Genomic DNA, 14,836 nt, shown 5'->3' on the forward strand with positions numbered 1-14,836 from the left:
AAGTCTAAGTGCTTTGAAAATTAGTTCCATGGTATTCTAGAAAATTCAGTATTTTGCTGCAATCTCTAGAAATTCTAGCTACTGAAAATTAATCTAGCATACCTAAGTCATTAGAAAAATTAGTCACTTTTAATCTTAGATTTTGTTTATTTCATTCTGTTTATATTCTGCCCATCTAATCATCTGAGCAGATTACAGTCAGACACCACAATTAAGAAAAAAAAACACAAAACCAGAGACGTGGAGAATCATCTGAGAACCAGACCAGGATTCAAATCTCACTAGTGCTCAGGGCTGAAGTTAGTGGAAAGAAGACAGGGTAAATGCCTTTGACCCTTATATGCTGGAGGGGTCCCTAAGCATAAAGCTGCTGGTGGGCTTTGGGCCCCATCATAAATTTCCTCCTGGAGTCCCACATGCACACAGTTATACCCATGAGCATGTGTGACTGCATGCATGCACGTGTGCTCTTGGCATGCATTTGCATGTGTGCAGCTACTCACATGTGCCTGCAAGCACACATGCACTTGTGTGTATGAAACTACTCACATATGTGCACACATGTGGACCCCTGAATGCATTCAAGTACTCACCAGCACATAGCAACTTGCATGAGTACACATGCTTCCCTGTGTGCATTCATATCCCTGCAGAAAAAGTGAGGAAGTGCATTTGGAATAGAGTGACGGTCATATTCTAAGAGATCTAACAGTCTCCGATAGAAAACAATGGATATTTTTCCTCACAGAGGATTTTTTTTTGGTTTTCTGAAAGTACCGATCATCCTTTTTTCCACCTCTGTTTTGGAGGTCCATATTCTAACTTTGGACAGAGTTCCTTTTTTATTTTGGAAGATACAGAAAACCACCATAACTGAAGTGTAACATTCCAATCTTGCCTCTAAATGATTATTTCAATTTTTAAAGTCTTTTTGCTTACCAGTTTCTTGAAAGGAAATATGTCATACATTATTCGACAGTATTCCATACATGATTCCACAGCACAAGTCCAAAGTGATTTAGATATGGGTGCTAGAGGTATGATTCCTTGGGTTCGGTTCTTTGTTAGCATATCAAACTCAACATGTTGTCTGCAGGACTCTGCCATATATGGACAGTGATCCACAACAAATACAGTTTTATGAGACTCTGAGAAAATTTTCATTTTTTTCCTGAAATTAACAAAAAATGATTACATTAACTTTTGTATACATCATGGAATAAAATCTGAAACTTTAAGTAAACTAAAATGATCAAATGTTATTTCACATTCAAAAACTGAATTTATGGGTATACGGTCTGATGACTTTGCAATCTGCAACCCTACTGATCTAAGATTTTTAATTTTGAATCAGCCCTCTAACTACAATTGAGACTGATGATTACTTGCCTTACTGCAATTCAGATGAGACTGATTTTCTTTCCTCATGTTTAACATTTTAATCTCCTGCTCAATCCTTCACAAATAAGGATATGTAATTAAAGTGTACCAATATTTTAAAAATACATATAGAGTGGGTACAAAAAATACACTCTTGCACACGTTGTATCAGTGTATCAGACTTGCATGCGCTTAAAGAATAAAGGGTTTTCTGCACTCATTAACATGCCGTATTCTACACCCTTCAGAGGTAAAGTATTTTATTGGGGGAGACAAAATATTATGTAAAAAAAAATGCGACAATCACATGTCTCCCACCCCTCCCTCTCCCTCAAAGTTAAAACGTGGTGAACACACTTGTAACAGCAATTACAATTAATCTTCAAGTAATGCCACAGATCTTTGATTGGACGTTTCCAAGGACATTTAGAGGCTCATTTTCAAAACACATATGCTACAAAGTAACTTTGTAAGTCTATGTGTTTTGAAAATGAACACCTTAGTTTTTTTTGTTTCTTAGCCACTTAACTGTAGTAGCTTTGGCTGTGTGTTTCAAGTCTCTGCCATACTGAAAAGGTGACCTACTGTCCTAGTTTCAAGCTTTCTTGCATAGGGAACAGGTTTTCCTCAAGGATGTTTCTGTACTTTTTTTTTATCAGTCGTTGCCACTTATATCCTGACAAGTACCTTAGTCCTTGTCAACAAGAAACATCTCTATAATATGTTGCCAGCACCAAGCTTCACAGTAGGGATGATGTTCTCTGGGTGCTATGTGGCATAGGATTTGCACCAAACGAAAGGTTTTGTATTCGGCCAAAAAAGTTAAATATTAGTTTTGTTAAACCGTAAAACATTTCACATTTCAACTTTATTCGGTATACCACTACACAGCGTAGATCTAAGCAGTTTACATAAAGATAAAATTTGAGGAGGACAAGTAGACAAGGTAAAATTATGTATCATACCTGATAATTTTCTTTCCATTAATCATAGCTGATCAATCCATAGACTGGTGGGTTGTGTCCATCTACCAGCAGGTGGAGATAGAGAGCAATCCTTTTGCCTCCCTATATGTGGTCATGTGTTGCCGGAAACTCCTCAGTATGTCGATATCCAAGCTCCATCCGCAGGACTCAGCACTTAGAGAATTACACCCACAAAGGGACACTCTGCCCAGCTCACCACCGCCGAAACGGGGGAGGGGAATTAACCCAGCTCATCCCCACACAAGTGGGGGAGGGGAATCCGTCCAGCTCATCCCCGCGGAGCGGGGGAGGGACACCACACCCGCCGATGCGGGGGGATCTGGCTTATCCTGCAACCGCAACCGCGGGAGGAGCTGACTGACCCTAACACCGCCGAAGCGGGAGGGGTACAAAGCTGCCCTACTGCCGCACGAAGCAGGAGGGAGCGCCGGCAGAATTTAAGTCTCAATCCAGCCCCGTAAAACGGAGGGGAGAGGAATGCAGCAGCTCACTGTAACACAAATTCGCCTCAACTCTTGAAGAATCCATTGAAAAACTTGAACACGAAGTCCTCCTGAACAGGAACTGAAGACTAAACTTGAACCTGAAATGTAACCAGAATATAAACAATACAGATATCTGGGAGGGGCTATGGATTGATCAGCTATGATTAATGGAAAGAAAATTATCAGGTATGATACATAATTTTACCTTCCATATCATCATGCTGATCAATCCATAGACTGGTGGGATGTACCGAAGCAGTACTCACCCAGGGCGGGACATAGAAATCCCTGACCGCAACCCTGAAGCTCCAAACCGGGCCTCCGCCCGAGCAGCCACAGTCAAGCGGTAATGCCTGGAGAAGGTATGAACCGATGCCCAAGTTGCCGCCTTACAAATCTATTCCAAGGAGATGGACCCGGCCTCTGCCATCGAGGCCGCCTGAGCTCTAGTGGAGTGAGCCTTCAGCTGGATAGGCTGCACCTTCCCCGCGGCCACATAAGCCGCTGCAATGGCTTCCTTGACCCATCTTGCCACTGTAGGCTTAGCAGCCTGCAGACCCTTACGAGGACCTGCAAACAGGACAAACAGATGATCCGACTTCCGGAAATCATTGGTCACTTCCAAGTATCTGATGATGACTATCTCACATCCAGATATTTGAGAGCAGAGTATTCCTCTGGGTAGTCCTCCCTACGAAAGGAAGGGAGACAGAGCTGCTGATTCACATGGAAGCGAGAAACAATCTTGGGCAGGAAGGAAGGCACTGTGCGAATAGACACTCCTGCCTCAGTGAACTGCAGAAAGGGCTCTCGACATGAGAGTGCCTGGAGCTCGGAAACTCTTCTGACTGAAGTGATAGCCACCAAAAAGACTGCTTTCAACGTCAGGTCTTTCAGAGATGCCCTTGACAAGGGTTCAAAAGGCGGCTTCTGCAAGGCTCTTAGCACCAGGTTGAGATTCCACGCAGGCACCACTGAGTGCAGAGGAGGGCGCAGGTGATTAACTCCCTTGAGAAAGCGCACCACATCTGGCTGCGAAGCCAGGGAAGAACCCTTCAGGCGGCCCCTGAAGCAAGCCAGAGCCGCTACCTGGACTTTAAAGGAACTGAGCGACAGGCCTTTCTCCAGACCTTCTTGCAGGAACGCCAACACTGAAGAAATTGGAGCAGTGAAGGGAGAAAGTGAGCCTGCTTCACACCATGCTGCAAAGGTACGCCAAACCCTGGCGTAAGCAGTAGAAGTAGAGCGCTTCCTCGCTCTTAGCATAGTGGCGATGACCTTGTCTGAGAAGCCCTTCTTTCTCAGACGCTGCCGCTCAATAGCCAGGCCGTAAGACCAAAGGGGGAGGGATCCTCCATCACCACGGGACCCTGATGCAACAGGCCCTGCTCCACTGGCAGCCGCAGAGGATCGTCCACTGAGAGCCTGATCAAGTCCGCATACCAGGGACGTCTGGGCCAGTCCGGACCCACCAGGATTATCCGGCCCGGATGCTTTGCCACCCGGTCTAGCACCCTGCCCAACATGGGCCAGGGCGGGAACACATAGAGAAGCTCCTGTGTCGGCCACTGTTGGAGAAGAGCATCTACTCCCAGGGATCGAGGGTAACGTCCTCTGCTGAAAAAGCGCGGCACTTGGCAATTGGCCGATGACGCCATCAGATCTAGGCTCGGCTGGCCCCAGCGCTTCGTGATGTCCAAGTACGCCTGAGCAGATAGCTGCCACTCTCCGGGATCCAAGGTATGGCGACTGAGAAAGTCCGCCTTGACATTCATGACTCCGGCAATGTGGGCCGCTGACAGCTGTTCCAGGTTCGCTTCCGCCCACTGGCATAGATTCATGGACTCCTTGGCTAGAGGGGCGCTCTTGGTACCTCCCTGGCGGTTGACATAGGCCACAGCCGTGGCATTGTCCGACAGGACCCGTACTGGCTTCAACGCCAGTACCGGGATGAACTCCAAAAGCACCAACCGAATGTCTCTGAGTTCCAGGACGTGGATAGACCACTTTGCCTCTGCAGGAGACCAGAGCCCCTGCGCTGTCCTTCCCAAGCAGTGGGCTCCCCAGCCCGACAAAGAGGCGTCCGTCGTGACGACAATCCACTCCGGGGTCACCAGAGGCATTCCTGCAGACAACTTGTCTGTCTGCAGCCACCAGCTCAGCGCCTTGCGCACTGCTGGGTCCAAGGGAAGGCGCACAGCATAATCCTCCGACACCGGAGTCCAGCGCTGCAGCAGAGAGTGTTGTAGTGGTCTCATATGAGCCCTGGCCCAGGGCACTCCTTCCATCGTGGCCGTCATAGAGCCCAACAGCTGCACATAGTCCCAAGCCCGAAGAGGAAAGGCTACCAGGAACTGGTCCACCTGAGCCTGAAGTTTGACAATCCGATTGTCTGGCAGGAACACTCTGCCCACTTGGGTGTCGAATCGAACTCCCAGATACTCCAGGGACTGAGTCGGGCGCAGCTGGCTCTTCTCCCAGTTGATGATCCACCCCAGGAAGCTCAAAAGAGCAATCACCCGGTCCACAGCTTTGCCGCACTCTGCATAAGAGGGGGCTCGGATCAACCAGTCGTCCAGATAAGGATGGACTTGTACTCCTTCCTTTCGCAGGAAGGCCGCGATGACCACCATTACTTTGGAGAAGGTCCGCGGAGCAGTAGCCAACCCGAAAGGGAGGGCTCTGAACTGGAAGTGTCGGCCCAGGACTGCAAAACGCAGAAAGCGTTGATGAGGAGGCCAGATGGGAATATGCAGGTACGCTTCCTTGATGTCCAAGGAAGCCAAGAACTCCCCTGCCTTCACTGCCGCTATAACAGAGCGGAGAGTCTCCATTCGAAAGTGCCGCACTTTCAAGGCCCGATTGACCCCTTTGAGGTCGAGGATAGGCCGGACAGAACCTCCTTTCTTTGGTACCACATAGTAAATGGAGTAACGTCCCTTGCCAATCTGATTTTCTGGCACCGGAACGACCGCACCCAGGCGTATCAGGTTGTCCAAGGTCTGCTGCACTGCCACAGCTTTGACCGGAGACTTGCAGGGAGAGAGTACAAACCCGTCTCTTAAGGGTCGGCAGAACTCTAGCTTGTAGCCGTCTCTGATGACTTCCAGAACCCAAGCGTCTGAAGTTACCCTGGTCCACTCGCCCAGAAACGAGGACAGGCGTCCTCCAATCTGCACTGGGCCATGGACCAGGGCCCCGTCATTGGGTACGAGACCCTGGGGGAGGACCGGAGGGCGCACCTCCGGGACGGCGGTCTCTGCGAAAGGAATGCTGCTTGGGGGAGAAGTTCCTTTTGAAGGAAGAGGGGGCAGAGGAGCCCGACTTGCCCGGGCGGTACCGACGGGCTTCCTGAAACCGTCCTCTGGAGTTACCAGGGCGAGCACCACTGGCCCGAGCCCTGACCTCTGGTAACCTCTTGCCCTTAGACGTGCCGAGATCGGTCACAATTTTGTCCAGCTCGACCCCAAAGAGCAGCTTGCCTTTAAAAGGCAACTTAGCCAGGCGGGACTTAGATGCGTGGTCAGCAGACCAATGCTTCAGCCAAAGCCACCGCCGCGCAGAGACTGTCTGAGCCATACCTTTAGCCGAGGCTCTCAAGACATCATACAGTAAGTCTGCCAAATAAGCCAGGCCCGATTCCAGGGCCGGCCAGTCAGCCCTCAAGGAAGGATCCGAGGGGGAAGCCCGCTGCACAATCGTCAGGCACGCCCTGGCCACATAGGAGCCACAAACTGAGGCCTGCAAACTTAAAGCAGCCGCCTCGAAGGACGACCTGAAGGCCGCCTCCAATCTTCTGTCTTGGGCGTCCTTTAGGGCCGTGCCACCTTCCACCGGCAACGCCGTTTTCTTAGTCACCGCAGTGATTAAAGAATCCACGGTAGGCCAAAGAAAGGTCTCCCGTTCACTTTCAGGCAAAGGATAGAGGCGGGACATAGCCCTAGCCACTTTGAGGCTCGCTTCCGGGACATCCCATTGAGCCGAAATCAAGGTGCGCATGGCACCATGCACGTGGAAGGTTCTAGGCGGGCGCTTCGTCCCCAGCATAATGGCGGAGCCAACAGGGGCTGAGGGAGAGACGTCCTCTGGAGAGGAAATCTTCAAAATGCTCATGGCCTGCATTAACAGGTTGGGCAAGTCCTCTGAGCGAAAGATCCGCGCTGCAGAGGGGTCATCCGCTCCATCCGAGCGGGAATCCGTCTCCTCCAAGGAATCCCCAAAGGACCGTTGGGAGAACTCAGATACGCTGCCCTCATCTACATCAGAGGAGACAGAGTCCTCTAAGGCCTGGAAATCCACCCGAGGGCGTTTACGTCCGGGGGCCTCAATCCCTTTATCGGACAAGGGAGCAGGGGCAGCGTCTTGCATAAGGAAGGCCTGATGGAGCAGCAAAATAAACTCGGGGGAGAAACCCCCCAGACTGTGCACTTCAGCAGCCTGGGCCACAGCCCTAGACGCACCCTCAACCGGCGCTCGCTAGAGCGGGGGAGAAACATGCTGCGCATCCAAGATGGCGTCCGGCGCGACACTCCGCGAAGGAGCCGCGCGTGAAGAACGGCGCTTAACTTTAGCCGCTTTTCTGCCGTCGCCCAAATGAAGGGCGGCCATGGCATTAACGTCTCCCACCTCAAGGGCGGCACAAGAAGAAGCCGTCCGAGCAGCGTGGCCGGCCAAGATGGCGGAGGCGAGCAGCGGGGGATGGGCGTTTATGGCGGGAAAAACCGCCGCACCGGAGGAAGAACCGGGACCCTGACCGGCCTCCAAACTGACACCCAACAAGGGCGAATCAGACTTTAAAACCCCCGCATCCCCGCTAGACGCGCACACGCGGTCCGGGGAGCAATTCTTTGCGCCCTCGCCCTCCGACGCCATCAGCCATGTGGAGATCAATCGGGGAACCCCCTGCCCGCTACAAAAAGGTAAAATTACCTGCTTTCCGCTCCGAGCTGTAACGACCTGGTGTCCCAGTGAGTAGCTGCAATAAACGTTTAAATAAACGTCGAAATAAACGCCCTTAAGGACGTCCAAAAATTTTTTTTTTTTTAAACGGAGCCAGCGGGAGGAGGGAGAAAAGGAGGGACCGGGCGCCACCAGGTTTGCACTTGCTCAAGAAGAGCCCTCAACCCCAGGCACTCAACAAAACCTAAAAATTAGGCTTGGAGGCCTAGCCAGAGCTGCTGCTATGTGTGACCACCACCTGCTGAGATAGAGAACATACTGAGGAGTTTCCGGCAGCACATGAGCACTTATAGGGAGGCAAAAGGATTGCTCTCTATCTCCACCTGCTGGTAGATGGACACAACCCACCAGTCTATGGATTGATCAGCATGATGATATGGAAAATATGTTTGGAGAACTACATTAGGAGGCCTAGGTTACAGAAGTTATATACAATCATAATTCCAATATTACTACAATGGCCATTTATCTAAGGTGATAAGAGGTATGATGGGAAGGAAAAATAAGATGAGGGCATTGCTCTGGTGCTGTGAAGCTGCACCAAGCTACCATACCAGGGGTAGGCAGCTAAGCTTTAGTCAGGGAAAGCTCACCTGAAGTAATAACTTAATTTCTTGGAGGAAAGGTTCTAGATACATATCTAGAGGAAGACTGTTCTAGAGTACCGGGGGTAATACGCAGAAAAAGAATGTCTACTGCCATGCAATCTAAGCTGTGAAATTAATGGGAAAACTAAAAGATTATGCTATAAAGAATGGAGAGTCTGAATAGGCCAGGAGTCCTCAAACTCAGGGCAAGATGCACTAAACTAAACGAGCCTTTAACTAACAAGTTTTTAACCCTGGCATGTACTAAAGTCCAAATTCCGATGACAGTAGCAGCAAACGAAAACGGAATGCAGATGAGCAAATTGTGTAGAAACCCTATTGAAATGAGATGCACTAAGGTTTTCCGCTTGCCCTAACGCTGGAAAACTCCAGGAAAGCTAACGAGAGGTCTGTACCTCTCGTTGGGGCTGCCCGGCTTCCAAAACAATGTGAAGAAAAAAAATCGGGAGGGGGCAAAAACGCTCATCAGGAGCATCCTTTATAGACGGCCTTGCCCCCTCCCACCCGAGGTCGCCGCTGCTCCCCGTTCCCCCCTGCATTAAAATCGGGACTTTTTTAGGCAGCCCCGGCCCTCCCTCCCTTCCTCTCTCCTTTTTTAGAAAAAACAGCTCCCGCCATCCTCCGCCCTCGTGCCCCGCCACCCCCCCTGAGGTCGTCGCCACCGCTCCCCCCTCCACTGGGCCCCCCCCTCTGTGAAACCGGGCCCGTGCACCACCTCTCACCTCTGTGTGAAGGTGCTGCACGGGCAAGAACAGCTGATCGCCTCCTCCGACATCCCTCCGTTCCTCCTGGGAGGAGAGGGAGGGGGGCCGGGGCTGCCTAAAAAAGTCACGATTTTAATGCAGGGGGGAGCGGGGAGCAGCGGCGACCTCGGGCGGGGGGGGGGGGGGGGGGGGCAAGGCCGTCCATAAAGGATGTGTTTGTTTTTTTACGTTTTTGGCATGCACAGAGCAGCCAGCATAATGCTTGGCTGCTCTGTGCATGCTTTACGGGCCAATTATCAACGGTTTTAACGAAGGGTTAGAGAATGCAAGTGAGCTGCAACGAGATATGTATATGTCCACTTACATACATATACGCTAGTATGCTAACTGCTATTTGGTAAATACCCACCTAATGAATATGGCGCATCTTTGCAGAATAGATTTAAACACTGTGGCTGAAGACACTGAGCGGTATAATCGAACATTTAGGTTGACCTTAGAGATGGTCCTCCCCGATTTTTGACGATAATGGAAACCGCGGACGCTCATCCCAGAAACGACCAAATCCAAGCCATTTGGTCGTAGGAGGAGCCAGCATTCATAGTGCACTGGTCCTCCTGACATGCCAGGACACCAACCGGCACCCTAGGAGGTACTGCAGTGGACTTCAGAAAAAGCTCCCAGGTGCATAACTCCCTTACCTTGTGTGCTGACACCCCCAAAACCCACTCCGCACAACGGTACACCACTACCATAGCCCTTAGGGATGAAGCGGGGCACCTAGATGTGGGTACAGTGGGTTTGTGGTAGGTTTTAGAGGGCTCACATTTACCACTACAAGTATACCAGGTGGGGGGGGGGGGGGGGGCCTTGGTCCGCCTGCCTGAAGTGCACTGTAGTACTCACTAAAACTGCTCCAGGGACCTGCATACTGCTGTCATGGAGCTAGGTATGATATTTGAGGCTGGCATAGAGGCTGGAAAAAATATTTTTTTTAGGGTGAGAGGGAGTTAGTGACCACTGGGGGAGTAAGGGGAGATCATCCCCGATTTCCTACGGTGGTCATCTGGTCATTTAGGACACATTTTTGAGGCTTGGTTGTAAAAAAAAAAAATAAAAGGGCCAAGTAAAGTTGGCCAAGTGTTCGTCAGGGACGCCCTTCTTTTTTCCATTATCGGTCAGTGACGCCCATGTGTTAGGCACACCCCAGTCCCGCCTTCGCTATGCTTCTGACACGCCCCCGGGAACTTTAGTCATCACCGCGACGGAAAGCAGTTGAGGACGCCCAAAATCGGCTTTCGATTATGCCAATTTGGGTGACCCTGGGAGAAGGACGCCCATCTCCCGATTTGTGTCGAAAGATGGGCGCCCTTCTCTTTCAAAAATAAGCCTGTGTCCCACAAATTTTTAACATTTCATGGGTATCCAGATAATTTATTAGTGGGTTTTATTATGGGGTAGAAATTAAGCTTGCATTTTGCTTCATAAAGTAGAGAATGCATTTTTATTTCTCCTGTGCTGTACTGCTCATAGAGAATGTGATTTCTCTGTTTCTTTTTCTAATTTTTGGTCCTTTATTCTGTAATTATTGAGAGTCTGTCTGTGTTCTGTGAGTGACCGAAGTAAAATATTTAAAAATGTGTGTTTCCAAATTTTCTTAAGTGTGAATGTAGTTTATGTTGATGCAGAACAGATTGTTTACTTAGAAATCCATCATAAAGTTCACGATGAGGTAATATTTAGGAGTATACCAAGCATTAGTACTCACACTTATATGCCTAATGCCCTCCCATGTTAACCCTGGTTCCCCCCCCCAAACAAAAAAAATGTCAAGTATGGCTACGCAAAGCAAAAAAAAGAGGGAGCAGCATGCCCAACAAGACTCTTCCAATTAAACCCAGGATATGGAGAAAGTGTTATAGGTTTTATTCCATGGATAGTTAAATGGACTCGAAACGGCACCATGTTTCGGCAATACTGCCTGCCTCAGGAGTCTTTAAAAAGACTACTGGTCGTCTAGCCAAAGCTGTGTCCAGCTAAAGTTTAGAGATGGTACCTTATAAACGGAAAATCCAAAAGAGCAAAGAGTGATAAGCACTGTAAACACCTTTGATGTTCGATCTAAAGTCTTTACAGTGCTCATCACTCTTTTGGATTTTTCCATTTATAAAGGTACCATCTCTAAACTACAGCTGGACACAGCTTTGGCATAATTGACCAATAGTCTTTCTAAAGACTCCTGAGGCAGGCACTACTGCCGAAACACGATGGCGTATCGAGTCCATTTAACTGTCTATGGAATAAAGCCTATAACACATTCTTCGCGTGCTGGGTTTGATTGGAAGAGTCTTGCTAGTCGTACTACTCCCCCTTTTTTTTTTGCAGATCTTGTTTCTCCACTTCGGTGGTTGACTTTTAAGTGTAGCTACGCACCATCCCTAGCACGAAATGTTGCTACTAATTGGGTTTCTGCCAGAAACTTCTGGCTTGGATTGGCCACTGTTGTGAGCAGGATGCTGGGCTAGATGGACCATTGGTCTGGCCCAGTATCGCTATTCTTGTGTTCTTAGAGTTAAATATGCTATGCTCTAAATATATTCTTTACATTGTAAGACAAAATGTTGTATGAATACTTCCAGATAATCAACATTTATATTTTTCCTTGTGGAAAAGAACCTAAAGAAAACTAATATTAAACACTATCTTGTTTGTGATAATGGAATTAAGAAATTAGCATACGTACTAAAACTTTTCCCCACAGACAGAAAATAGGACTATATACATTTTAAATGTTTCAAGCACAGTTTCTTGACAATTTTACACACCTCCAGGGTCGGATCAGGAGAGGCTCTGGTCCGGAACTAAAGGACGCCAAACGCCCCAGCCAGCCCATAATTTGCATTCTGCCTGCCTCCCTTATCACATGCGCTGGTCCTGCATGTCTCCTGTCCTCCCCCTCTCCGACCGCCTACCCACCAGCACGCACACAAGTGGTCCGGTTTCTCTCTTTCTTCCTTCCTCCCTCCCCCTGCCCCCGACGTCTCTCTCTTCCCTCCCTCCCACCCGGTTTTACTTTTACCTTTTTCTTCCATATGCAGTCAAATCTTCGAAGTTCGGCCCTGCAGCCACGGCAACAATACCGAAAGGCTTCCTGCGGCCACCCTGCACTGCACCTTCCTACTAACCTAAGGAGGTTTGATTGAGAACACAGGAGATGGCATGACGTCAAAAATGTTAAGCCACTTAGGTTAGTCTGTGTTTCCCCTTCCCCGCGCAGACGTCGTTCTGCGTACACTCAAAACAAAGCAAACAAACCTATGAGCTCCTTTTATTATTAACCAGATAGAGATAAGAGTTTTCAGTTTGGGCACAATATAAGTCATCACAAGAACAAAATCTAAGAAAACCAAGGGGCTGCATTAGGGGCTTATATCCCAGTTATGTTTAAACAAAAGAGATCTGCATGAAACAAAATATTTATTTTTTATTTTGACTTATAAAACCACTTGCCCCTGAAACATGTTCAAAAACAGAATAATCCATTTGTGTATCTAAAAGGTAAACTTCTACAAAACACATGAAGATGTGATTCCATGAGCCCCAATGAAAGGAGAGTTTAATTCTACTTCCATTTAATTTCAATATATTCTATAATCTTTATAACACCAGGCTTCCCAAGGTAGATTACAACAACAGTTAAGATGAACCCATCAGGAAACAGGATATCCTCACTCAAATTTGGCCATCTGTATTGTATACGGTGTATTTAGTTAGTTTTAAATGAGCACAAAATACAGTTAAAAATTGCTGTTTCTACCAGCTATAATAATTAATTTTTTAAGCTGTTTTAGTTATATTCAATTGTTATTTCATGATATTTATATCTACACTAGTAAAAAAAAGGCCTGTTTCGTAAACAAATGAAACGGGCGCTAGCAAGGCTATAGAGAGAGAGTGAGAGTGTGTATATGTATGTGTGTGTGTGTGTGTGTGTGTGTGACAAAGAGAAAGTGTGTGTGTGTCTCTCTGTGTGAAAGAGAGTGTGCACAGGTAGGGTGAAAATGAAGAGACAGCAGTGAAATTTTACATAGGACAGCTGAACTATTTGAGGCGTGTTTGTGTGTCTGTATGAGAGAGTGTGTATATGTGTGTGTGTGTGCGTGTGTGTGAAAGTGAGTGTGAAAGGGTAGGGTCAAAATGAAGAGACAGCATTATAATTGTACATAGCACAGCACAAACATTTGAGGCAGTTCTTGCCTTATCTCCCCTGCCGCCCCCTCCATACCCTATGATTCGTTCCTTGTCTTCCATCCCCTCTGTGTCCCGTGTGTATGTGTGTGTGTGAGAGAGAGAGAGAGAGAGGTGTTAGCAGTCCCTGTGATAGTGGCAGGTCAGTTGCTCCTTATAGCCAGTTAAGAGTAAGAGTGTGTGTGTATGTGCTGGTTTTTTTCCTTCCCTCATATGTCCTCCGTGTCCGTTGTTTGTGTGGAGAGCAGAGATCTAAATGGTCCTTTTAGCATTGCTGTTGACATCGCGTAGCAACTGTTGCTGCTGGTTTTCATTGTTCCGCGATGTGTCTTATGTCACGTTCCATCGCTTAGTAATGTGTTCACGCTGCGATTGGTTGAGTGTCATTGGTCCGCCCTCGACGTCATGACGTTTTACGTGGGGGGGCGGGGCCAACACTCATGGGCGAATTCCTGGTTTCACCACCATGCATTTAGAACGTTGGGACTTGTGGAGGCTTCAGAACATTGGAAGTGCATTTTATATAGAGAGATATAGGAAGCTTTCAAATAAATTTAAAGGCTGTCCAATAAAAAAAAAATGTGTCCTCCACCTTTTAAGTTTTAGACTTATTACAGATGGACCAACAATAAAGACCGACAACGTGGATGCAGCAGCTCATAGGTTTGCTTGTTTTGTTTTTGAGTGTACTAGAGAGGGAAACAGAGATTAACCAAATTAGGCTTCCTTGCTTGCAGTGGACTAGTCACTTTCACTCCTTTCTATTAAACTTCCTTGCTACTACACTCTACTTATGTACAGTTATTCCATTCTTATACTTCCCCTGTGTACATCCGTATGCTGCACAAGCTGGCATGTTTGAAAATATAAGTGAGATTAAATAAAAATGATACCAACAGTAAAGAATGACAATGTGGATGCAGCAGCTCATAGGTTTGTTTGCTTTGTTTTGAGTGTACGCAGAACGACGGCTGCACGGAAATGGAGAAAGGCAGATTACCCTAAATAGCTTTCAACTTCTTGACGTCATGCCGGCTCCTGTGTTCTTAATCAAACTCATTGGCGCCTTCCCTCTGACTCGTCCCGCCCCCTGACGCTACTTCCTGCTTGGGACGAGAGGGAAGGCGCACTGCAGGGTGGCTGGTGGAAGCTTTTTAGTATCGTTGCCGTGGCTGTATGGCCGAACTTCGGAGGTTTTACTGCATAATGAAGAAGGTAAAACCGGGTGGGAAGGAGAGGGAAAAGAGAGCCATTGGGGAGAGATAGATACCGGACCCCTTGCGTGTGTGCGGTTGGGTAAGCGGTCGGGGAGTGGGAGAGGACAAATGCCGAACCAGTGCATGCAGGAAGGGAGACAGGTAGAATGCAAATTTTTGGCAGGGTGACGTCATAGTCGGGGGTATTCGGCGACCTTTGGTGCTGGCGCCTGGAGTGGACCACAGCCTTACCTGGTCCTTAGGTTAAGT

The 14,836-nt window shown here is 48.1% G+C and overlaps 2 protein-coding genes across 8 annotated transcripts in view; one reads left to right on the forward strand and one right to left on the reverse strand.

The window, feature by feature from the left end:
- Window positions 1-12,293, reverse strand: part of INTS13 (integrator complex subunit 13) — a 165,743-nt gene extending 153,450 nt beyond the window's left edge. For 4 of the 5 annotated variants that reach the window (XM_030214882.1, XM_030214880.1, XM_030214878.1 and 1 more), the window contains exons 1-2: window positions 12,202-12,293; window positions 940-1,171 (exon numbers count right to left, since the gene is read on the reverse strand). In XM_030214882.1, the coding sequence (XP_030070742.1) occupies window positions 940-1,164 (225 nt within the window). In that variant the 5' untranslated portion in view covers window positions 1,165-1,171; window positions 12,202-12,293. Of the gene's footprint in view, window positions 1-939; window positions 1,172-11,947; window positions 12,006-12,201 lie in introns of those variants that run through there. The other variant, XM_030214879.1, reaches the window with a different exon arrangement.
- Window positions 12,294-14,530: 2,237 nt separating this feature from the next.
- FGFR1OP2 (FGFR1 oncogene partner 2) overlaps window positions 14,531-14,836 on the forward strand; it is a 61,387-nt gene continuing 61,081 nt past the window's right edge. For 2 of the 3 annotated variants that reach the window (XR_003943404.1, XM_030215100.1), the window contains exon 1: window positions 14,556-14,585. The gene's annotated coding sequence lies outside the window, so the exon portion shown is untranslated. Of the gene's footprint in view, window positions 14,586-14,836 lie in introns of all 3 variants that reach the window. The other variant, XM_030215101.1, reaches the window with a different exon arrangement.

This window comes from Microcaecilia unicolor, chromosome 9 (genome assembly GCF_901765095.1).
Source record: "Microcaecilia unicolor chromosome 9, aMicUni1.1, whole genome shotgun sequence".
NCBI classification, from domain to species: domain Eukaryota; kingdom Metazoa; phylum Chordata; class Amphibia; order Gymnophiona; family Siphonopidae; genus Microcaecilia; species Microcaecilia unicolor.